Here is a 25412-nt window from a genome sequence, read left to right as displayed (position 1 = left end):
TCATGTTAATTTCCCCTCATTTTTAGTTTGGCTCGGTTATTTATTTTAATTTCTGTTCGCATAGAATTTTATTTATTTATGAATGCTGATTAGTGGTAGAATTGCACTTGTTATATTATTTGATTGTATTTGCTCACTTTTGGTTTAATAAAGTTCTTTACTTTTCTCTGAAAAACTCATTTTGTGGAAAGTTTTTTTAATTAATTTATAATAATAAAGTGTTTTTGGTTTCTAATGCTATCATAACTTTATTTTTCGTCATAAAAACCTCCCTTTTAAAAGAAATTTTCCTATACATTAATAAGAATACTTGAAAAGTCAGCTTAATCATGGTAATTCAGAAGCCGGTGTGCAATGATTATAACTAATTGTATTCTATTACTAAATAGATATCCCCCACACGAAATAAAAAAGCACCGAGATTTGTCACGCTCGACTAAGGAGCTCAGAAAATATCTTGGTTATTTCATTATTTTGTTTTGATGAACACCATAAAAAGGTTAAACAGAATGAATTGGTTTAGCCAACATTCATGTTTAAAAAAAATAAGATGGACAGCAAACCGAGTAAAAATATCTGGATCGAAGGTCAAATACCCTCATAGGAACCCTCGTAGGGGAAGATTCCAACCACTCTTATCATTCCTAGAAGACTAGAGATGTATAATAAATCTAAAGTCTGGGAAACTATGACTATTTTTATGCAAAAACAAAACTCCTTTTAAAGTATTATCCTTTTCCCTGAAATTTTTTTTTAATAAACAACCAAGAGAGATAAAACTCTACAAAAAGAAAACTTCAAACGAGACGACGGCCAGTAGAATTGAAAGACTAAAACAACGCGGATATTTCGCCTGTATCCAAACAAGGCCTCTTCAGCACAAGATAGAAAATTAAAAGAAAACTAATCTAAAAACAAATAAAAACCACCACCAATAATAATAAATACAATTGTCGCTACTTATCCACGTAGGGAAAAGCAGCTATTTGAGTTACTTCAATGAGAATCAAAGGAAAATTGAAACTTAGTTAATTATTCTGTTGTGAAATAATCCTCTTGTAAGCTAACATTGAAGCAACTCTTTTATCATGTCTGGCCAGTTCGGCTTAAGAACTAACTTTTTTTTAAGGCTAGTTCCCCCCCCCCATTCCCAGTAAAATAAACCAATAGTTGTTATCCAAATGAACTATGATAAGCACAAAACATTTTAGACTTTTATTACACTTTGAAGTTATGGTTTCAATTAGGTTCATTAGTTTTAAACATGAAGCAGATGGTAAAAAGGAAATAAGAGATCATTTCCAATAATTCAATGGTTAAAACATGTTCTTTAATTTCGTTGGGTTAAGTTTGTGGTGTATTTTTGCTAGCCCATCTTAATTATTCTTTAATCTTATGCTAGAGACGGAAGGCAACAAACCCGTCTTTTCAGAACCTGATTGGTTCAGTGACTCTTCTCTATGAAATTCTCACTCAGTAAAAGGAACAGAAATTTTTTAGTCACAATATCTTGTTCTTGTAAGTCGTTCCTGTGTTGCACTGTGATTTTACTCCAATCAAGTAAGAGACAAAATGATAAGGAAAAATGCATTTGCTAAGATGTGCTTACCAGTTGGGACATCAATATCTGCCATGCTCTGCTCTTCAAGAACCGTTTTCCAAGATTTGGTGACATTTTTGTCGGAATTATGGTGTGTTGTGATTCTTTGAGACGTTGGCTGAGCTGTTGTCGTTGAAGTTCTTGTAATTAGTGGGGTAGTTTGAGCTTCAGTTACCGAATGTATTTTTGTTGCGAAGGACGAAAAAGTTATAACAGGTGTCGTGCTAATAGGTTTTGCTGTTGTTGGAACAAGTCTCTGAGCAGTGGCAAATGTCTCTGATCTAAACGTTGGTTTGCTGGTGATCGTTGTAGTTATTGACGTGAGGAAGAATGATGTATGTGTCTTTGAATATAGAGCTAAAATAGAAAAGGTTTTATGAAAAATTAATGTTCGGAAAAAATCTATGAGAGATGGGTAATTACTTAATGCAGATTGGCAAATTTAATACAAGAAAGAAAAGGAAGCCCCCCCCCTCCCACAAAGTTATAGACTCCATGTTTTCTATGTATGAAATTATGCCAGTCAAGTATATATAGCTGACAGTTTAATATCTTTTAAACAAATGATAAATCAATCAAAACTAGAAACTGATTTGACAATTCTTTCACGCTCAATAATTAAGTTATTATGGCAAACATAGGCTTTCAAACAAAAAAAAAGGAAAATTAACAGTGCTGAATCCCAATCATGCGCCGTGCTCCAATTCTTCCTTACCAAAAAAAGTGAACTAAAGCTGTGAATATAAAAATTGTTTAAAAGAAAACTAGCTTTTGAATTCGAGATTTGTTTTTTAGGTTAGTAATGGCTTAGGAATGTATATTTTATTCAAGTTCCAAAGATGTAAATTTATTAAATTTATATACACCCATCAAACAATATAGCTTGAATAATCTAAAAAAAAAACGGAGACCCCATCCCAAAAAGTGGCCTGCACGCCCAAAAATATAGATCGCATCGCATTTTGGGATGGGACTTTTATAATACTAAATAAAAAATTTTTTACGGCATCAAAATAAAACAAAGAATCTTTTATTCACATATGCTTTGAATAACACAATTCTCAATTTAGATGTTTTGAAAGGCAGCTAGTAAATAAAACATATGAAATCACCAGCGGCTATAACTTTGACATCCTAAAACCTAGTATAGGACTAATTAAGCCTTGGCGTAAAGAAATGGATTGAAGACACAGTATTTCCCTCAATTACAGCATAGTTTCTGTTGGTTTTTTAATTTTAGTGTCACTCCTTACTTTCATTTGAAAAAGAAACTTCTTAAACTAATACAAACAGAAGGGTAAAAACAATTCTCAGCCTCAAACCATAATCAGCCGAGTTCACTACAAAAGTAGAAAGAAAAGACAAAAACTTTCTTTTTCCTTTCCTAAACTTAATTGTGCCATTACTCTTTCTTCTTGTTTCTTGAATATATATAGTGGTTTTTACAAGCCACTTTTTGATGCAAGTTAGCAAGAGGAATATCTCCTTAGGATGAGCTCCCTTGGGAGCTCAACACTCAATGGTCTGACTTATAATTTTCAAAATCGTTTCTAAATTCCAGTAGTGTACAGGACTTTAAAGCCTTGACGGAGAAAAATGAGAAATATGAGATAAAATATCAACAGAAATGGCTTGTGATGGTTACACCTTCTATGGTCGAGAGTTTTCCTGGATTTATGATTCCATAGGCCAGCGCTTTATCTGTCAAGCTTAGTTAGAAGAATAGGCTGTTCCTTTTTATACCAAACCAAGTTGAGCTTTTCTAAGCTTATACATTTTATGTGTTTTTTTTTTCAATTTGTTTTTCCAATTTGACGTCTTGAATAGCTGATGAAATATATATATTGTCTGATCGGGGGTCTTGCACTCGAATTGCAGCTCGTCATAGGCAAAAACATAACATTTACAATATAGTATTTATATTATAGAATTACGCTACATTTACGTAAATATAGCATTTACAAAGAAGGGGTAAAAGCCTTTGAAAAAAATCTAAGAAAAAAAGCTTTGACGTAAAAAGACCTTGATTACATATGCCCGGCCATAAAAGTCCTTGGTAAAAACAAACTGCCTGGAAAAAAATTTACTGGTATACAAAGGCCTTGACCAAAACAATTCTTGGCCTTATATCTATATATATAAAAATAAGTTGTCTGTCTGTGTGTCTGTCTGTGGATCAGGTGACGTCATGTTTCTGTGTTGACTGACGTCATGAAATTAGTTGTCGTCATTTTTGCTTTGACGGTGACGTCATTCAAGATATTTAAGACATATGTTCACGTAGAAATCTATTAATGTTTAAGTTTACAATGACTGATGAACTTACCATGGTAAAAGCCGATGAAGATGCTCAAAGAGTCTATGCCAAAAAACTTGCTGCTGATAGAGAAAGTCAGAAAAGAAAGCGTGCCGAGGAATCAAAAGAACAGCAAGGAAACAGGCTTGAGGCTGATAGAGAAAGAAAGAACAGAAAGCGTGCCGAGGAATCAAAAGAACAGCAAGGAAACAGGCTTGAGGCTGATAGAGAAAGAAAGAACAGAAAGCGTGCCGAGGAATCAAAAGAACAGCAAGGAAACAGGCTTGAGGCTGATAGAGAAAAAAAGAACAGAAAGCGTGCCGAGGAACTACCAGAGCAACGCGGAAGCAGACTTGCTGCTAAAAGAAAAAGTGAAAAAAGAAGGCGTGCCGAGGAATTACAAGAACAGCAAGAAATCAGGCTTGCTGCTGATAGAGAAAGTAAGAAAAGAAAGCGTGCCGAGGAATCACAAGAACAGCAAGAAATCAGGCTTACTGCTGATAGAGAAAGTAAGAAAAGAAAGCGTGCCGAGGAATCAGAGCAACCTGAAAGTTATCGCCTGGCATTCAGGTACAACCCAGTCGATGATTATAGCTTGAGTAGATGTGTTCAAATCGGAACAATGTCTAAAGTTTGTCCTTATTGCAAGGCCTTGAAATTCAATGGTGAAACAATGGGAATGTGTTGCGCCTCAGGAAAAGTTAAACTTCCTCTATTGGCTGCACCACCAGAGCCATTGAAGACGAATGAATGCTTGCCTGAAAAATTCTAATTTATGGGCACACGTAAAAATACTAAAATTAACTACAAATATGCGTGTCCGATTGCAAAACGATGACTCTGGTCAAACATTTTCAGATCAATTGCTGACAATTGGAAACGGAAAGCTCCCAGTAGACTCAATTTCAAGACGTATACAACTACCTGCTGATTTCTGTAATTTAGTGACGTCCAAAAATGAATTGATTGAAAAAGTATTTCCGAATATTCTAAAAAATTATAAAAATAATAAATGGCTAAGTGAAAGAGCGATTCTCGCACCCAAAAATATAGACGTCCACGAAATCAACAATATTGTTTTGACCAAGATTCGAGACCAGGCAGTCCTTTACAAGTCAGTCGACACAGTTTTGGAACCAAATGAAGCGGTTAATTATCCATCTGAATTTTTAAATTCCATAGATCTTTCAGGGTTTCCACCACACGTGCTACAACTAAAAATAGGCGTACCAATAATACTTTTAAGAAATATAAACCCACCAAAGCTTTGCAATGGCACTCGACTTGCCGTAAAAAAAAACAATGGAAAGCCTAATAGAGGCCACAATCTTGACAGGGCCTTTTGAGGGTGAGGCTGTTCTTATTCCTCGCATTCCCATGATTCCAACGGATCTGCCTTTTCAATTTAAAAGATTGCAATTCCCAATTCCATTAGCATTTGCAATCACCATTAACAAAGCTCAAGGTCAATCATTAGAAAAACGTGGTATAGATCTTAATACTGATTGTTTTTCCCATGGACAATTGTACGTTGCATGTTCGAGGGTCGGTAAACCTGACAATCTATTTATATGCAGCGACAATTGGACAGCGAAGAATGTTGTATATTCGCAAGTTTTACGCAGTTAATTTGTATTGTATCTATCTATCTATCTATCTATATAAAAACGAGTTGTGTGTATGCATGTTTGTTTGTTTGTAAAAAGAGCGTTTGCATATGATGTCATTATTAGTACATACGGCTTTGTATATGCAGAGACAATGGGAAAGCCAAGAATGTTGTATATTCGAAATTTTTACGTAGTTTAACTCCTGCAGACGAAATGAATGCTTGCCTAAAAAATTCTAATTTATGGGCGCACGTAAAAATATTAAAATTAACTACAAATATGCGTGTCCGATTGCAAAACGATGACTCTGGTCAAACATTTTCAGATCAATTGCTGACAATTGGAAACGGAAAGCTCCCAGTAGACTCAATTTCAAGACGTATACAACTACCTGCTGATTTCTGTAATTTAGTGACGTCCAAAAATGAATTGATTGAAAAAGTATTTATGAATATTCTAAAAAATTATAAAAATAATAAATGGCTAAGTGAAAGAGCGATTCTCGCACCCAAAAATATAGACGTCCACGAAATCAACAATATTGTTTTGACCAAGATTCGAGACCAGGCAGTCCTTTACAAGTCAGTCGACACAGTTTTGGAACCAAATGAAGCGGTTAATCATCCATCTGAATTTTTAAATTCCATAGATCCTTCAGGGTTTCCACCACACGTGCTACAACTAAAAATAGGCGTACCAATAATACTTTTAAGAAATATCAACCCACCAAAGCTTTGCAATGGCACGCGACTTGCCGTAAAAAAAACAATGGAAAACCTAATAGAGGCCACAATCTTGACAGGGCCTTATGAGGGTGAGGCTGTTCTTATTCCTCGCATTCCCATGAATCCAACGGATCTGCTTTTTCAATTTAAAAGATTGCAATTCCCAATTCGATTAGTATTTGCAATCACCATTAACAAAGCTCAAGGTCAATCATTAGAAAAATGTGGTATAGATCTTAATACTGATTGTTTTTCCCATGGACAATTGTACGTTGCATGTTCGAGGGTCGGTAAACCTGACAATGTATTTATATGCAGCGACAATTGGACAGCGAAGAATGTTGTATATTCGCAAGTTTTACGCAGTTAATTTGTATTGTATCTATCTATCTATCTATCTATATAAAAACGAGTTGTGTGGATGCATGTTTGTTTGTTTGTAAAAAGAGCGTTTGCATATGACGTCATTATTAGTACATACGGCTTTGTATATGCACAGACAATGGGAAAGCCAAGAATGTTGTTTATTCGCAATTTTTACGTAGTTTGAAACACATATATAAATCTATCTATATTCACAGGTGGGACACAGGGACACAACTACAATGGCGCATAACTAATATGGCGCGTAACGACTTACGCACGCGGGGGGGCTTGGGGGGGGCGCGAAGCGCCCCACCAACTAGGTGTTGGGGTGGCGCGAAGCGCCACCCCAACAGCTAGTTGCTAATAAATACAAGCTTAACCATGACGAGATATATCGGTGATTAAAGTTATCCACATAATTTCTAGCTTACTCATTGCTTCCACTACCAATTTTGAAAACTTGAAGGAAAGGTCCGGATTTTCAGAAAGATATAATGGAATTAAGGTGAAAAACAATTAGAGATAAAAGAAAATGCACAGATATTCTTAGTCAGAGGCTTCAAAAGCTCTTAACAGCTAGAGAGAACAATGCAGACGAAACATTTCAGATGATTCATGACAAGATTAAACAAAATCAACATAAAAGTGACCTAAAATCAACATAAACACTGCCAGTTAAATAATTTTATATTTCACTGTCAATAAAAAGGTATCATCCCTATTTTGAACTGTTTTACTTTCATAAGTGAAGTTAGGTTCTTTCGTGAAACAAACTACGATGCAGGTACATTTTAATTAATTATTTTATATATAGAGGTGGCTAGGTTAGGTTAAGTTAGGTATTTGATATAATGCACCCCCCCCCCTAATGTCAAATATAGAGCCCAAAATTTTGATATAGCTAATGAAATAAAACAAAATATGATGAAAATATAATACTTAATTAGGAAAATTGTAAAATTACAACTTAGAATTATGTACAGATTGACTTTTTTTAAAACATGGCCTATTGTTACACTTCCAAAAATGTTCCTTCTCGTAAAAGCATTAAGTCATGCTGTGTCCATTGACGCACTGTTTCGTTGTGGGCAACAGCCACTTATCCTGGAAAAATACAATTGCCTCTTTTTCAGTCTTTGGCAAATCTCAAATCTTCATTTCAAAATCCATGTTCAGACACTATCTTCTATCACCATGCGTAGGAAACTAAATTGAGCTCTGTCTTTGTGGCTATGAAACCGGATTTTCGCATCATAGTTTGTTTCACGAAAGAGCCTAGCTTCACTTAATGAGTGTGTTCTGGATAATACACAAGTACCAAATAAACTAACATAGTTGTGAAAGTGTTTCTTCCTTTTTTAAATAGGGCAGTAAATTTTCTCGGGCTCGTAACTTTTGTCTAAAAATGAGATACATGAGTCACAAATCAGCATTAAACAAACTAGGTACGCAGCATCAACATATTAAGAAGGTTATTTTCAAAAGTAATAATTGTTAAAGAGGATATTTTTTTTCTTTTATGGTTTTACAGATGAAATGTGTTGTCAACCGTAACTAACAAGTTTCGCTTATTTATTTTTATACTTCAATGTGACAACAATGAAGAAAATGTGGTAGGGCTGTAAACTCTTTGTAACTTTAACAACTAAAGGAGAAATTTTAGAAAGTTGAGGTTTTCAGGTAAAAATAGAGCCAATGTGGTTCCAGGGTGAAAAATATTTTTATTTTAATGTCCTTCGTGCCTGAAAAAGCATTTTCAAACCCTGTTCTTGGATCAAAAACTTTCTAAACCTGAAAAACCTCGTTTGTTACGCGAACACTTTTATCAAGAACAAAAAATTCTCTGTGCATCCTAACTCTAGAAGAGTTTTCTTTTTCTATTTGAAATTACGTTTTTTTGTACCCTTTGCCATGTTTTTAGGACAAAATTCATGAAAATTATTTCTATAAACAAGGGTAGGAAACAACCCTGTTCAATTCCTGATTCCACACCGAGCCAGCTACTATCCTTTCTTCTCACCTTATCCGCAGCAATATTATTCTCGTAAATAGATACGGACTAGTGAGATACGGACTAGTCTAAGGGGAGGCACGAATATTAGCCAAGATATACGAAAATAAAACAAGAGCTAAGAGCTCATATGGCACTTTTGACGAAGCCAAAAGAGCCAAGAGCCAAGAGCTCATATAGTATGAGCTCTAGCAAAATTCTAAAAATCAATAGATTGATTGAAAAAGAAAATCAGAGGCTTAATGATGGTCAGGAATTAAAACAAGAGCTCTGAGTCACGAGATCCTTCTGAATATCAAAATTCATTAAGATCCGATCACCCACTTGTAAGTTATAAATACCTCAATTTTTCCCATTTTTCCTCTTCCTTCAGCCCCCCAGATAGTCGAATCGGGGAAAACTACTTAATCAAGTCAATTTGTGCAGCTCCCTGACACGCCTACCAATTTTCATCGTCCTAGCACGTCCAGAAGCACCAAACTCGCCAAAGCACTAAATTCCACCCCCTATCTCCCCCAAAGAGAGCGGATTCAGTAAGGTTGCGTCGACATGTATCTACGACGTTTGCTTATTCTACCCACCAGGTTTAATCCCGATTTCTCCTCTCTAAGCGTTTTCCAAGATTTCCGGTTTCCCCCTCCAACTCCCCCCAATGTCAATAGATATGGTCGGGATTCGAAATAAGAGCTCTGAGACATAAGTTCCTTCTAAATATCAAATTTCATTAAGATCCGGTCACCCGTTCTTAAGTAAAAATAGCTCAATTTTTCCAATTTTTTCAAATTAACATCCCCCAGCTCCTCCAAAGAAAACGGATCCGTTCCAATTATGTCAATCACGTATCTATAACTTGTGCTTATTCTTCCCATCAAGTTTCATCCCAATCTCTCCTTTCTAGGCGTTTTCCAAGATTTCTGTTTCCCCCTCCAACCCCCTATGTCCCCAGATCCGATTGAAATTGAAAATGGAGAATCTGAGACATAATGTCCTTCTATGTATCAAGTTTCATTAAGATCCAATCACCCATTTGTAAGATAAAGATACCTCAATTTTCACGTTTTCCAAAAATTCCCGTTTCCCCCTCCAACTCCCCCATTGTCACTGGATCTGGTCGGGATTTCAAATTAGAGCTCTAAAGCACAAGAGCTCTAAATATCAAATTTTATTAAGATCTCATCACCCGTTCGTAAGTTACAAATACCTAATTTTTTTCTAATTTTTCCAAATTACTCCCTCCCCCAAACTCCACCAAAGAGAGTGGATCCGGTCTGGTCATGTCAGTCACGTGTCTTGGACTTGTTTTTATTCGTCCCACCAAGTTTCATCCTGATCTCTCCGCTTTAAGTGTTTTCCAACATTTCCGGTTCCTCCCCCCACTTCTCCTCCCCCAATGACGCTGGATCCCGTCGGGATTTAAAATAAGAGATCTGAGTTACAAGGTCCTTCTAAATATAAAATTTCATTTAGATCTGATCACTCCTTTGTAAGTTAAAAATACCTCATTTTTTTCCAATTTCCCCCGAACTCCCCCAAACAGAGCGGATCCGTTCCAGTTATGTCAATCACGTATCTAGGACTTCTGCTTATTTTTCTCACCAACTTTCATCCCGATCCCTCCACTCTAAGCGTTTTCCAAGATTTTAGGTCCCCCCAACTCCCCCAATGTCACCGGTTCTGGGCGGGATTTAAATTAAGAGCTCTGACACACGATATCCTTCTAAATATCAAATTTCATTCAAGATCATTCGATCGCCCATTCGTAAGTTAAAAACACCTCATTTCTTCTAAATTTTCCGATTTAACCGACCCCCATCCCCCCCCAGATGGTCGAATTGGGGAAATAACAATTTCTAATTTAATGTGGTCTGGTTCCTGGCACGCCTGCCAAATTTCATAGTGCTAGACTACCTGGAAGTGCCTAAACTAGCAAACCCAGTACAGACAGACAGACAGACAGACCGACAGACAGAATTTGCGATTGCTATATGTCACTTTGTAGATATCCAGTGCCACAAATAACAAAGAAGCTCTGATTTTTCCAAAATGACGTTATCAAAACATAACTCTTTGGCATAGCCCATTTGAGAAAAAGGGGTGGATCCAAAAGGTTCCTGGTTTGATTACCTTTGTGAATGCTTTGAACAATTTCATGTTGCTATTACAATATCCGTAACGCGTTGGATATATAGGTATGAAGATGCAATTTAACAAAATCAAACAGTTCGCGGTAACGAACTGTAGTAAGGAGCGATCCGGCTCAATAGTAACCAAAACTCTAAAAAATTGAATTTTGATATAAATAGCTACATCAAAAGAATCGCATTTTAATGCTGATTTTAAATATATAAGTTTCATCAAGTTTAGTCTTAGCCATCAAAAGTTACGAGCCTGAGAAAATTTGCCTTATTTAGGAAAATAGGGGGAAACACCCCCTAAAAGTCGTAGGATCTTAACGAAAATGACACCATCAGATTCAGCGTATCAGAGAACCCTACTGTAGAAGTTTCAAGCTCTATCTACAAAAATGTGGAATTTTGCATTTTTTGCCAGAAGACAAATCACGGGTGCGTGTTTATTTGTTTTTTTTTTTTTTTTCCCAGGGGTCATCGTATCGACCAAGTGGTCCTAGAATGTCGCAAGAGGGCTCATTCTAACGGAAATGAAAAGTTCTAGTGCCGTTTTTAAGTGACCAAAAAAATTGGAGGGCATCTAGGCCCCTCCCACGCTCATTTTTTTCCCAAGGTCAACGGATCAAAATTTTGAGATAGCCATTTTGTTTGGCATAGTCGAAAATCTTAATAACTATGTTTTTGGGGATGACTTACTCCCTCATAGTCCCTGGGGGAGGGGTTGCAAGTTACAAACTTCAACCAGTGTTTACATATAATAATGGTTATTGGGAAGTGTACAGACGTTTTCAGGGGGATTTTTTGGTTTTGGGGGTAGGGTTGAGGGAGGGGGCTATGTGGAAGGATCTTTCCTTGGAGAAATATGCCATGGGGGAAAAAAATTCAATGAAAAGGGCGCAGGATTTTCTAGCATTACTATAAAAAAAAACAATGAAAAAATAAACATGAAAACGTTTTTTCAAATGAAAGTAAGGAATAGCATTGAAATTTAAAACAAGCAGAGATTATTACGCATATGAAGGGTTCTAAAAATACTTTAGCATAAAGAGCGAGGTATTTAGGATGAGATAAATACCTCGCTCTTTATGCTAAAATATTTTTAGTGATTTCAACTATTTATTCTACGGCCGATTTGATTCAGGGGTCATTCTTAAAGAATTGGAACAAAACTTACGATTTAGTGTAAAGAGCGAGGTATTAACGAGGGTACAAACCCCCTCGTACACATAATAAAAATATAAGAATATAAAAGTTTGTTACGTAAGTTAATTCTTAAGTTACGTATATTTTTTACTAATAAAAACGTTCGTTGAATATTAAAAGTTCTAGTAGCCTTTTTAAGTAAACGAAAAATTGGAGGGCAGCTAGGCCTCCTTCCCCACCCCTTATTTCTCAAAATCGTCTGATCAAAACTAAGAGAAAGCCATTTAGCCAAAAAAAAAAAATTAATATACTAATTTCATTTCAATAATTTATGTGCGGAGAGCCAAAATCAAACATGCATTAATTCAAAAACGTTCAGAAATTAAATAAAAAAAAACTAGTTTTTTTAACTGAAAGTAAGGAGCGACATTAAAACTTAAAACGAACAGAAATAACTCTGTATATGAAATGGGTTGTCCCCTCCGCAGTCCCACGGTCTTTACGCTAAAGTTTTTAGTTGTTTTAAAAAGTAGAATTGTGGCAAAGAGTCAAACTTTAGCGTAAAGAGCGAGGGATTGCGGAGGGGACAACCCATTTGATATACGGAGTAATTTCTGTTCGTTTTAAGTTTTAATGTCGCTCCTTACTTTCAGTTAAAAAAACTAGTTTTTTATTTAATAACAAAACTAGGGATAAAGGTCGTATAGTACGTGCTTCTAGCAGCAAAAGTTTTTTACGCTAATGGACCCAGGCCACCAAACCTGCAGCTGAAACTTAAGCTATTAACTCCTAGCATATTTAATTGAGATACGGTAAGCCCATCATATGTACACAGATGGAAATAATGAAGCCCTTCCCTCATAGATGCCAGATCGAGCAGGGACACCAAAAACTGTAACTCCAGCTGTTCACAAGTTATGAACCTAGCTCTTAATTTCCACCGATTTCGGCTTAGGTTTGACTTCTGCTTTTGATAGGTGCGCTATAGGTTAGAATTCTGGAGCCCCCATCGTCCCGTTTCACAGAAATTAAATCCACCATGGAATTAAAAAAAAAAAGTTTAATTAGAACATCAGCTGTTGCTTCTGATTGACTCTGTGGGAGATCCAGAACCACTTTCGGTAGATGTTCTGATTATCAAACAGTTCGTGGTAACGAACTGTAGTAAGGAGCGACCCGGCTCAATAGTAAAAGAAACTCTAAAAAACGGAATTTTGATTCTAAAAGATACATAAAAAGAATCAGATTTTTATGCTGCTTTTAGATATATAAGTTTCATCAAGTTTAGTCTTTGTCATCAAAAGTTACGAGCCTGAGAAATATGCCTTATTTTGGGCATATTTTAAAATAGGGGGAAACACCCCCCTATTTAAGGTCATAGGATCTTAACGAAAATTACACCATCGCATTCAGCGTATCTGAGAACCCTATAGAAAAAATTTCAAGGTCCAGTCAACAAAAATGTGGGATTTCATATTTTTTGCCAGAAGACAAATCACTGGTGCGTGTTTATTTGTTTGTTTGTTTGTTTTTTTCCCCCAGGGATCATCGTATCAACCAAGTGGTCCTAGAGTATTGCAAGAGGGCTCATTCTAACGGAAATGAAAAGTTCTAGTGCCCTTTTTAAGTGACCAAAAAATTGGAGGGCACCTAGGCCCCCTCCCACGCTCATTTTTTCCCAAAGTCAATGGATCAAAATTTTGACATAGCCATTTTGTTCCGCATAGTTGAAAACCATAATAACTATGTCTTTGGGATGACTTACCCCCCTCCACAGTCCCTGGGGGAGGGGCTGCAAGTTACAAACTTTGACCAATGTTTACATACAGTAATGGTTATTGGGAAATGTACCGACGTTTTCAGGGGGATTTTTTGGGTTTGGGTGTGGGATTCAGGCTGGCACGTATACAGGGGGGGCCTTCGGTCCCGCCCCCCCCCCCCCCCCGAAACTTTGTCAAATGTTAAATTAGTCCATAGTTTCTTGCGATTTCTGGCAAAAGTAGGACATTTATTAAGAATCTAGATACATGTGTGAAGCCTTTTTTGGGGGATTTTACAGCATGCCATTATCCGGTCAAGGCACTGCCCAATTATTAACCCATTTTCTGACTAACTTTTCATCCTCTTTTAAGTAATTAGCAATTGTGCTGTTATATATATTTTTTTTTTTTTTTGTAAAGAGAGTTTGTTTTCCACAGCAAAATAGAATTATCCTTGATATTAGGGCTTTTATCCCACCTCCTTTCAGGATAAAGTACAGCTTTTAATGGATCAATTTTGGAAACTGTCATTTTTGATTAAAATCTACTTTTTTGCAATAGAAGAACTACCCCCACAGCATCCATATTGCACTGTTAACCCTAAAATTTCCCTTTCAGTGGGATATAATAGATTTTACTGGTTCTAAATCGCTATGAACATAACCCGAGCCTAAAACGTAATTTTGAGGCTTCAGTCTTCTTCCCCCCCCCCCCTCCATCCGCTACAATACTACAAATTAAAGTTAGTCTGTATTTTCCGATATACGTGCTTTTCGCATTACTAAATCAAAAAAGTGTTACTTTATATCTGCTGTTTCGAAGGCTTTGCCCCCCCCCCCCCCAAAAAAAAAATCCTGCGTACGTGCCTGGGTTCAGGGGAGGGGGTATACGGGAGGATGTTTCTTTGGAGGAATATTTCATGGGGGAAGAGGAATTCAATGAAAAGGGCGCAGGATTTTCTAGCATTACTATTAAAAAAAAAAACAATGAAAATATAAACATGAAAAAGTTTTCTCAATGGAAAGTAAGGAGAAGCATTAATACTTAAAACGAACAGAGATTATTACGCATATGAGGGGTTCTAAAAATACTTATAATAAAGAGCGATGTATTTAGGAGGATATAAATACTTCGCTCTTTATGCTAAATTATTTTTAGTAATTTCAACTATTTCTTCTACGGCCTTTCTGATTCAGGGGTCATTCTTAAAGAATTGGGACAAAACTTAAGATTTAGTGTGAAGAGCGAGGTATTAACGAGGGGACAAACCCCCTCATATATATAATCAAAAATATAATAATATAAAAGTTTGTTACGTAATTTAATTTTTAAGTTACGTATATTTTTTACTAATAAAAACGTTCGTTAAAAATTAAAAGTTCTAGTTGCCTTTTTAAGTAACCGAAAAATTGGAGGGCAACTAGGCCTCCTTCCCCACCCCTTATTTCTCAAAATCGTCCGATCAAAACTAAGAGAAAGCCATTTAGCCAAAAAAAGAATTAATATGCAAATTTCATTTTAATAATTTATGTACGGAGAGCCAAAATCAGACATACATTAATTCAAAAACTTTCAGAAATTAAATAAAAAAAAATAAGTTTTTTGAAATGAAAGTAAGGAGTGACATTAAAACTTAAAACGAACAGAAATTACTCCGTATATGAAAGGGGCTTTCCTCCTCGACACCCCGCTCCTTGCGCTAAAGTTTGATTCTTTCTCGCAACTCTACTTTTTAAAACAATAAAAAACTTTAGCGTAAAGAGCAGGGTGTCGAGGAGGAAAGCCCCTTCCATATACGGAGTAATTTCTGTTCGTTTTAAGTTTTAATGTCGCTCCTTACTTTCATTTCAAAAAACTTGTTTTTTTATTTAATTATAATTTAGAAACAACTCTCCAGCATAGGTTGAATTGGTTCAGAACCACCGATAAAATCTACTTGGATATACGTTTGATCCGACCTTCATATGTGTAAAAATTCCATTAGATATTAATTAAAACAGAAATTTTACCTGAAGAAAAAGGAGGTCGGTTTTCCCAAACTATTGACTGATTATCTGAAAGAGAAACTGATACTGGATCTCAGGCTCTCTGGAAGAATTTTTATGTTATATACGAGTCCAGCATTACATGATACCTAAAAAGCTGACTTTCAGAGCTAAGATAGTTTTAATTTGTTCTTTTTTATACAATTTAGTGTGCTAAGATATATTTTTCTAGAAAAAATTGCAAATTTTGAATTTGTATTTACTTTCTTTTCATGATCTTGACTTTGAAAAAAGAGCTCCAAAACTTCATACTTTATCTTCTCTGAGCTATAGACCGATAACACAGACAAAACAAAACAAAAACATTGAAAGCAGTTTTCATGGTTGGTGATTAAACACTAAGTGGCAAACTCAAATTATTTCTACTTAAGAATCCTAGGAATAAGGACCTTTGAAAACTTCAGACGTCATTTATAATTTTCTATGCACAAACTATGAAATAATTTAAGAAAACTTTACCCTAATGGAAACTTGTTTTCAGTAGAAGGATGAGGCAATCATCTCTTAGCAAAGCTTTGGAAAAGCCTGTTGAAAACAGTGGAAGATTTCCGGATTATGCTCCAGGGATATTTGTGAGTCCTGAATAATTAACATCCATGTATATAATTAAGTTAGCTGAATAGTAATTTAAATGCTATTACTTATATTTTGCAGGAACAAGTAGTATCAGAAACGATGGGTTAAAATAAGTATATGTGAAAAGTATCCAAAAACAAAAAATCAGTACGTTTGCCAAAAAATTTTCTGAACTATGTTAGGTTGCGAAAAAATTTGAATGAACACGAAATACTCCAGGTAAGGAACAGACTGCCCCTAAGAGTGGCAGTTCGTGTAATAGTATGTAAATGCTGCTGCGGGGAAAACATAATTTGACTTTAAAGAAGCATATTTTTGCTTGCAGTTTACAAAAATTCAAACAATATATACTATTGTAAAAAACGAAAGGATATTTTTAAATTTACAGTTTCTATGTTAACAATATTGCCACTGAGTTGTCTCAGAGATGGCTATCCAATTTGTTGATTGCCCCAAAGTAGATGACATCAGGGAACCGCCCACGTGCAGCCCCAAAAACTGCAAGACAAGTGTTTCGTGAAGAAACTCTAGATAAAAGGTTTGCACTCTGGTGGTAGAATAAACATAAGAAAAAGGTTTTTTTTTAACTGAAAGTAAGGAGCGACATTAAAACTTAAAACAAACAGAAATTGTTCCGTATATAAAAAGGGCTGTTCCCTCCTCAACACCCCGCTCTTTACGCTAAATTTTGACTCTTTATCTCAAAGCTACTTCTTAAAACAGTGAAAACAGTGAAGCGTAAATACCGGGGCGTTGAGGAAGGAACAGGCCCTTTCATTTACGGAGCAATTTCTGTTCGTTCTTAGTTTTAATGTCGTTCCTTACTTTCAGTTAAAAAAACTTGTTTTTTTTTTTATTTAATTTCTGAACATTTTTGAATTAATGCATGTTTTGATTTTGGCTCTCCGCACAAGAATAATTAGAATGAATTTTTTATATTATTTTTTTAGGCTAAATGGCTTTCTCTTAGTTTTGATCGGAAGAGTTTGAGAAAAAGAGGTGGGGGAGGAGGCCTAGTTGACCTCCAATCTTTTGGTTAATTAAAAAGGCAACTAGAACTTTTACGAACGTTTTTATTAGTAAAAACATACGCCACTTGCGAATTAACTTCCGTAACGAACTTCTATATTCGTATATTTTTATTATGTATATGAGGGCGTTTCCCCCTTTGCTAATACCTCGCTCTTTACACTAAAGCTTAAATTTTGTCCCACTTCTTTAAGAATGACCCCTGAATCACAAAGACCGTTTATTTAGAATAAATAACTCGTTTGAAAGTACTAAAAAAAACTTTAGCGTAAAGAGCGATGTATTTAGGAGGAGATGAACCCCTCATATGTTTAATAAGTTCTGTTCGTTTTAAGTTTTGATGTTGCTCCTTACTTTCAGTTGAAAAAAACTTTTTCATATTTATTTTTTCATTGTTTTTTGTTTTAAATAATGCTGGAAAATCCTGTGCCTCATTCATGGAAATTCTCTTCCCTCATGACAAATTCCTCCATGGAGGGATCCTCCACGTAACCCCATCCCCTCAAAACCCCTCCCTAACTAAAAAATCCCCCTGAAAATGTGTGTACACTTCCCAATAACCATTACTATGTGTAAACACTAGTCAAAGTTTGTAATTTGCATTCCCTCCCCAGGGGACTGTGAGGGAGTTAGTCATCCCCAAAGGCACAGTTTTAGGTTTTTCGACTATGCTGAAAAAATGGCTATCCCAAAGTTTTGATCCGTTATTTTTGGGAGAAAATAAGCGTTGGAGGGGGCCTAGGTGCCCTCCAATTTTTTGCCATTTAAAAGGGGCACTAGAACTTTTAATTTCCCTTAGAATGAGCCCTCTCGTGACATTCCAGGACCACTGGGTCGATACGATCACCCTGGGGAAAAGAAAAAAAAACAAATAAACACGGTGACCGATCACAAATGGTCGGTCTTCTGGCAAAAAAATACCAAATTCCACATTTCTGTAGATAGGAGCTTGAAACTTCTACAGTAGGTTTTTTTATACGTTGAATGGCATGGTGTGATTTTCGTTAAGGTTCTATGACTTTTAGGGGGTGTCTTCCCCTATTTTCCAAAATAAGGCAAATTTTCTCAGGCTCGTAACTTTTGAAGGTTAAGACTAAATCTTATGAAACTTCTATATTTAAAATCACAATAAAATGTGATTCTTTTGATGTATCTATTAGTATCAAAACTTCGTTTTTTTAGTTTCGTTTACTATTGATCCGGGTCATTCCTTACTACAGTTCGTTACCAGAACTGTTTGATAGAGCGTCAATACGATTCTCCGAGATGAGTGTATGAAATGAGTGTATCTCCGAAGCCTGATGCGTTTTAGTCTCCAAATTGAACCCCCTAACGTCCCGTGTAGATTATTCCTAACTGCGGTACTGATAATGAAAATCATATTCTTTTTTTTCTGTTCTTTAAATATTCTCCATTTTTCTTTACAATCCAGAATTGGTTTTAGTCTAGAACCTATTTTGTCCTTTCATCGAGGATATTCAATATGTAAAATCTTTTTCTCTCAATCATAATCATATCCTTCTTTGAAAATAATTTGTTTCTTCTTTTCAGTACGTCAGACTGTAGTATCATAGACGAGGTATCCAAAACAAACAATTCTTTACTATAAGAAATAGTAATAATGAATTCAAATGTAGAACTGTTTTGAATAGTGCAAGTCTAGCCAGACCACAAAGAGGATCAACGAAAAACACAGGCACCGTCGCCATGGGGACAGAGGTGATGATTCTCTTTCAGTGTATGTGACAAGTAGAACGGAACTAGAAAATATTACACAAGGATGTAGTCTATGAGATTTTGAGTTCTTCCACCAGGGGATTTCTAGGTAGTTTTATGTCGGGGTCTGTGTTTTAAGAGCGTGTTCATGATGACTAAAGCGCAGTCTTGGCAAAATCTTATTAGGTGTGCCCCCTTTTGTTTGTTTGCCCGTGGCCAAAGTTGCCCGTTTTGACTGTAGGTATAAGTCAAGGTAAGTAAAAAGGGCTAAGGCCTTAGTCATAGCTCTGTTGTTGAGGCTTATACACCTATGAAAAGGCATCGTGACCATAGTTTACTCTTCAAATTGAAATTTTAACGTTGTTCCTACAATTTTTAATTTTATCATGCTATTCGGGTATTTTGGTGTTTCGTCGAAGCTCTCTCTTCCCCTCTAAAACAAGCTACTATGTACATGCCTACTGTTGCTATATGGAAAATTAATTACTACAATATGTAGTTATATTAGTCAATAATGTGCCTTTGATGCTAGAATTAAGATAAAAGCATTAATTAATAACCCAACATCATGAAACTTAGGCAGCGAATCATGAAAACCGATATCTATCATATCAGCTTGATTTTCTATCTTTAATTATAATTGTTTGATCTTGGTTACAATTAAATAAAAAACAAGTTTTTTAACTGAAAGTGAAGAGCGACATTAAAACTTAAATAAAACACAATTTATTCCGTATATGAAAGGGGTTGTCCCCTCCTCAACGCCCCGCTTTTTACACTAAAGTTTTTTATTGTTTCAAAAAGTAGAGTTGTGAAAAAGAGTCATATTTTAACGTAAAGAGTGGGACGTTGAGGAGGAGTGGCTTGAACATTAATATGCAGATTTTGATTTTGGCTCACCATACTTGAATAATTAAAATAAAATTTGCATATTAATTTTTTTTTTTGGCTCTATGGCTTTCTCAAAGTTTTCTCAAAAGTTATGTATATGAGGGGTGTTTTTCCCCTCGTTAATACCTCACTCTTTACACTAAATCATAAATTTTTTCCCAATTCTGTAAGAATGATCCCGGAATCAAAAAGGCCGTAGAATAAATAGTTGAAATTACTAAAATTACTTTAGCGTAAAGAGCGAGGTATTTAGGAGGAGACGAACCCCTCAAATGCGTAATAATCTCTGTTCGTTTTAAGTTTTAATGCTGCTCCTTACTTTCAGTTGAAAAAAATTTTCATATTTATTTTTTCATTGTTTTTTTTATAATAATGCTAAAAAATCCTGTACCCCCTTCATCGAATTTTTCTTCCCCCATGACATATTCCTCCAAGGAAAGATTCTGCCACATAGACCCCTACCCTCACACTCCCCTTCAAACCAAAGAAAATCCCCCTGAAAATGTCTGTACACTTACCAATAACCATTACTGTATGTAAACACTGGTCAAAGCTTGTAACTTGCAGCCCCTCCCCTAGGGACTGTGAAGGAGTAAGTCATCCCCAAAGACATAGTTATTATGTGTTTCGACTATATTGAACAAAATTGCTATCTCAAATTTTGATCCGTTGACTTTGGGAGAAAATGAGCGTGGGAGGGGGCCTAGGTACCCTCCAATTGTTTTGGTCACTTAAAAAGGGCACTAGAAACTTTCATTTCCGTTAGAATTAGCCCTCTTGAGACATTCTACGACCACTTGGTCGATACGATGACTCCTGGGGGAAAAAAAAAACAAAAAACAAAAAAAAACAAATGAACACGCACCCGTGATCGGCCTCCTGGCAAAAAAGACGAATTTCCACATTTTTGTAGATAGGAACTTGAAACTTCTTCATTAGGGTTCTCAGATACGCCGAATGCGATGGTGTTATTTTCGTTAACATTCTGCGACTTTTAAGAGGTGTTTTCTCCTATTTTAAAAAATAAGGCAAATTTTCTTAGGCTCGTTACTTTTGATGAGTAAGACTAAATTTGATGAAACCTATACATTTAAAATCAGCATAAAAATTCAATTCTTTTAATGCATCTCTTAGTATCAAAATTCCGTTTTTTAGAGTATCGTTTACTATTGAGCCAGGTCGCTCCTTACTACAGTTCGTTACCAAGAACTGTTCTACAATGGGCTAAGTTCATAACATGCACCCCTTCCCCCGAGGGGATTAAGTCATCCTCAAAGACATAGTTATTAGGTTTTTTTATTTTGAACAAAATGGCAATCTCAAAATTTTGCTCCGGGGACTTTGAAAAAAAATGAGCGTAGGAGGGGACCTAGTTACCCTCCAATTTTCGGTCACTTAAAAATGGCACTAGAACTTTTAATTTCTATTAGAATGAGCCCTCTGGTGACATTCAACGACCACTGGGTCGACAAGATCACCCCTAGGAAAAAAACAAATAAAGAAGCATCCGTGATCTTTCTTTTGGCAAAAAAATACACAATTCCACACTTTTGCAGATAAGAGCTTGAAACCTCTACAGTAGGGTTCTCTGATACTCTGAATCTGACAGTGTGATTTTTGCTAAGATTCTATGTCTATTAGGGGGTGTTTCTCCCTTTTTAAAAAAGAACGGCAAATTTTCTCAGGCTCGTAACTTTTGATGGGTAAGGCTAAACTTGATGAAATTTATATATTTAAAATCAACATAAAAATCTGATCCTTTGATGCTTCTATTGGTATCAAAATTCCGTTTTTTAGAGTTTTGTTTACTATTGAGCCTGGTCGCTTTTTACTACAGTTCGTTACCACGAACTGTTTAATATTTGTGTTTTGGGGTTTAATTATTGACTTCAAGTAAGGAAGCTGAACATCATCATTTATGTGTTAAGACGATTAGCTATGAAAAATGGTTTAGATTCTTGTGAAGAAAATTTCTACTTGACCCCTAATGGCTCAAGAGATTCTTATCACCTTGTTTAATTGTTTTTTTGTTGATTTTTTTTTCTATGAATACTTTGTCGCCTCTTCAATTATTCTTTTCAACTGCAAGGTTACCACTTCACTTTGTAGAACTCACTGTTTTAATGGTCGAAAGATACTGCAAGATATAAAAACAAAACAAAAAACAAAAACAAGGTCTTCATAAATTTTTATGCATGTGGAGACAAATTCACAAAGGAACACTAGATAAATGTTTAAAAAAAAAATTTTTTTTTTTTTAAATTGTGGGCAAGCTAGATTTTTTTTTTCTACAATCTTCAATAAAAGCAGTAAAAAATATGACTTTGTCAAAATGTATGCTATTCATAAGTCATTATTTTCGAAATCTTACTACAAAAGAGCATAGCCTACAGATACACTGCCTCTGGCAGCTCTGTTCAGCTGCTGGGTATAAAAAATTGTCATTTCCCTATACTACTAACAAAACCAGCAATATTTTTGGTAGATGTATCATGCCCAGTTTAGTATTTCTTGGGGTGTGAGAATTGGGATAATATTTACGTGTGTCGTAGCTCTACATAATTATGTGCAAATAACAGCATGAACATAGCGGAAAAAGGTTAAGAATGCGTTTTTGACCTAAAATATCAAACCAGGACCACCCCATAATTTCCCAGTTTACATGTGCAATTATTTAATTTTACCTAATCCCCTTCTCAGAAATGAATTTCTGCGTAGATAGATAGATAGATAGGCTACAATCAACAGGAAAAGTCTTGTAGCGGTAAGAGGGTATTGACCTCAGCTACGGAACCCGAAGTTCGAACTCGGCTGCAGCAACACATTGTAAGATTGGAACTTGATTATGATGATGAGATTATGCAAAAGCATCTACATATTAATCCAGACAAGAAGAAGAAGGAAGATTGTAGTCTAACAAACAATAACAAGCAGCAAGTAATATCATGCATACAACCCTGTCCCACCCCCCACCACCGTAAGGTTATATGTCTGGAAACGCAGGGAGAAACCTTTTATGTGCTTTTAAAACTACTATTAATTAAATTTCTGTGATAAAACGCGTAACCTACCAGGGAAATAAGACCGTGTTGGCCTCAAAGTAGTAACAGTAGTGGGTGTTGTAACAACTGCTGTTGAAGGTGGAAAGTCTAAAATATCTTCTTCGAGTGAGTCTTCTTCGCCTTCTAAAAATTCACCTGTAAAAAGACAATACCGTTATGACCTAAATTTTTAATAACAAAAAGAAATTGGTCAGCCAAATAAGGCTTACTGCTCCATATTAAAAATACGAAGCTAGGATAAAATAAAATTTTCAGCTCTATTTATTTGGGCTTCTACTCCACTGCTACACTAATTTCATCCCTTAAAATAGCTTAGACAACGCACCGGTGAATTCCGCAAATTCATCTCACCTTATTTGCCGCATTCTGCCGTGAAAAAGTGGGGTAGCATAGTAGCAATGCTTCCCTGAAATTTGTCGGCAGATTTGGCAGCTTTTTGGAATTCTGTTGAATTCTGCTACTGGAACATTTGGATCTTTTTCCATACCTGGCCGCATTCTTACTAAGGGAAACGTGATTTTAAAGATGTCGTGATGACACCGTGCACTTTTTTCTGGGCTATTATTTTCCATAAAGTAGCTCTTTCAGCGCACTTCAGAATTTGTAAAAGACTGGCAGAATAAACATGAAGATGCCATAGGGGATCCCACAAACTAAATGCTTCGGTACAAAAATTATCCAATAACGGATTAGCCTCAAGAAATATCCGTATATAATTGTTTTGGGGTATTCCAAGATCAGCAAAATAGGCGTAGTGCGAATTGGAAACCCACGTGAAACAAATTATGCATAAAAAAATTTTGTAAATAAAGTACTCCAATGAATATTTATATGAAAACACATTCCCAAAGCAATGTTTTGTGAGATTCCTTCTCTATGCAAATCACCATTTTAGAAGCCTAAAATATGGCTCCTTCAGGAACCTAAAACTAATCACAGAAATGGGCCCCCAGTTGTTATTAAAAATTTATCAATACTGCTGCATCGTTCAAGGAATTTCTACGCTTTGGCGCTTTTATCCTCAACAGTACTCTCTTTATTTTATCTTCTCCGGTCAGAGGGTCCATTTTCGTATTTCTCGTCTCTGTAATGGGTACAGGAGCAGTTCCCAAGAGGAAGGTCAACATCTTCTACACATAAGGGAAGGAATAAATGACAATAAAACGTAGGAATAAAATTGCTAAGGGTATGTCTAATGTCACTTAATGGTGTGAGGAAATTTTCTTTGAAAGACAAACTGAAAGAGCTTCCTCGACCAGGAAGCTGATATAAAAAATGACAAAACAAGCCTAATCCGTTTATGGAAAACAAGGTATTCACTCTAAAAAATTAATATGTCAATTTTGATTGGAAATCAAACCAAAAATAGTCAAGTTCTATATTATCATATTGGCGAATTACGAGAGAGCTATGTTTATTTTCTTGTATAACTTCGATATTGCCATAAGTTGAAAGGCGGGAACAAGTAGGGATGGGACGTGCAAATCATCCCATTCCTCTCGTTTGTCAGTTTTGCAGCAGTTCCGATGAAATTTCACAGTCTATATTATTGAAAAAATTTGCAATTATAGGAAATGGAAGAAAAACTCCCCAAAATGGGAGTGATTTTGATTTCAATTTTCAGGGAATCCTCAAGCGGAGTGTCTTAGTCCCTACCTGGGACAAAGCAAAAATTCGCCTTACCCCAAGAAGGGCAGTCACGGATACGTATTTATTTGTTTGTTTGTTCGTTTTTTTTTTGTTTTTTTATAGCTTTTCCTAGAAGGGTGATCGCATTGAACCAAAGGTCGTAGGATATAGCAAAAAATTTCATTACAACGAAAAAGTAAGGTTCTTGACAAAAGGGCTCGTTTAGTTTGATTGGCTTTAAACCATAATTTTTTCAGTGCAAAACTTTTTAAAGACTATCAGTAAATATAACACTTACGATTGCCAACTTCCAAGTTTTGTTGGGTTCAGGAATTCTTTTATGTAATCATAATTCAAACTTATCCAGACTGGGGGGCTTAGGGAAGCGAAATTCATCTAGCCTCCTTCTGCTTTTCTTTTCTCCTGTTTTTATTTCTCCTTTGGAATATAAACTTTTATTATTGATGTTGGTCCATTTCTTGTCTTAAAGGAGACGAATCGAGTTTTAACTTTGAGTCTTCCTTGCATATTAGTCAGCTCGCGAGACGACCTGTATAAGTTACATTGTTTTAATTCAATAAAACAGTTGATTCAGTTTTAATACATAGGACAGTTCCTACTCGCTTTAAGTTTTAAACTTTATTCTTTGTCTTTATTTGAAAAAATTAATTTGCTCTATCTCTATAATTATTTATTAGTCACTTAAGCTGATTCCTCGCGTCAAATCCTAGGTTAAACTTATACAAAACCAGATCTGCACATATTTAAAATTTTATTACACGTGTTTCCATGTCGACGTTGCTGACGCAGTATAATATTGGAAA

The 25412-nt window shown here is 35.7% G+C and overlaps 1 protein-coding gene across 2 annotated transcripts in view; it reads right to left on the bottom strand.

Annotated features, from left to right (window-relative positions):
• The window catches only part of LOC136043753 (suppressor of lurcher protein 1-like), an 840975-nt gene that overhangs the window by 315197 nt on the left and 500366 nt on the right, over positions 1 to 25412 (bottom strand). The window contains exons 9-11 of one of the 2 annotated variants that reach the window (XM_065728675.1): positions 22969 to 23094; positions 15650 to 15694; positions 1610 to 1957 (exon numbers count right to left, since the gene is read on the bottom strand). In XM_065728675.1, coding sequence (XP_065584747.1) covers positions 1610 to 1957; positions 15650 to 15694; positions 22969 to 23094 — 519 coding nt within the window. The remainder of the gene's footprint in view (positions 1 to 1609; positions 1958 to 15649; positions 15695 to 22968; positions 23095 to 25412) is intronic. The other variant, XM_065728680.1, reaches the window with a different exon arrangement.

Source organism: Artemia franciscana, chromosome 2 (genome assembly GCF_032884065.1).
Source record: "Artemia franciscana chromosome 2, ASM3288406v1, whole genome shotgun sequence".
Lineage (NCBI taxonomy): Eukaryota > Metazoa > Arthropoda > Branchiopoda > Anostraca > Artemiidae > Artemia > Artemia franciscana.
This window is presented reverse-complemented; position numbering and strand designations above follow the sequence as displayed.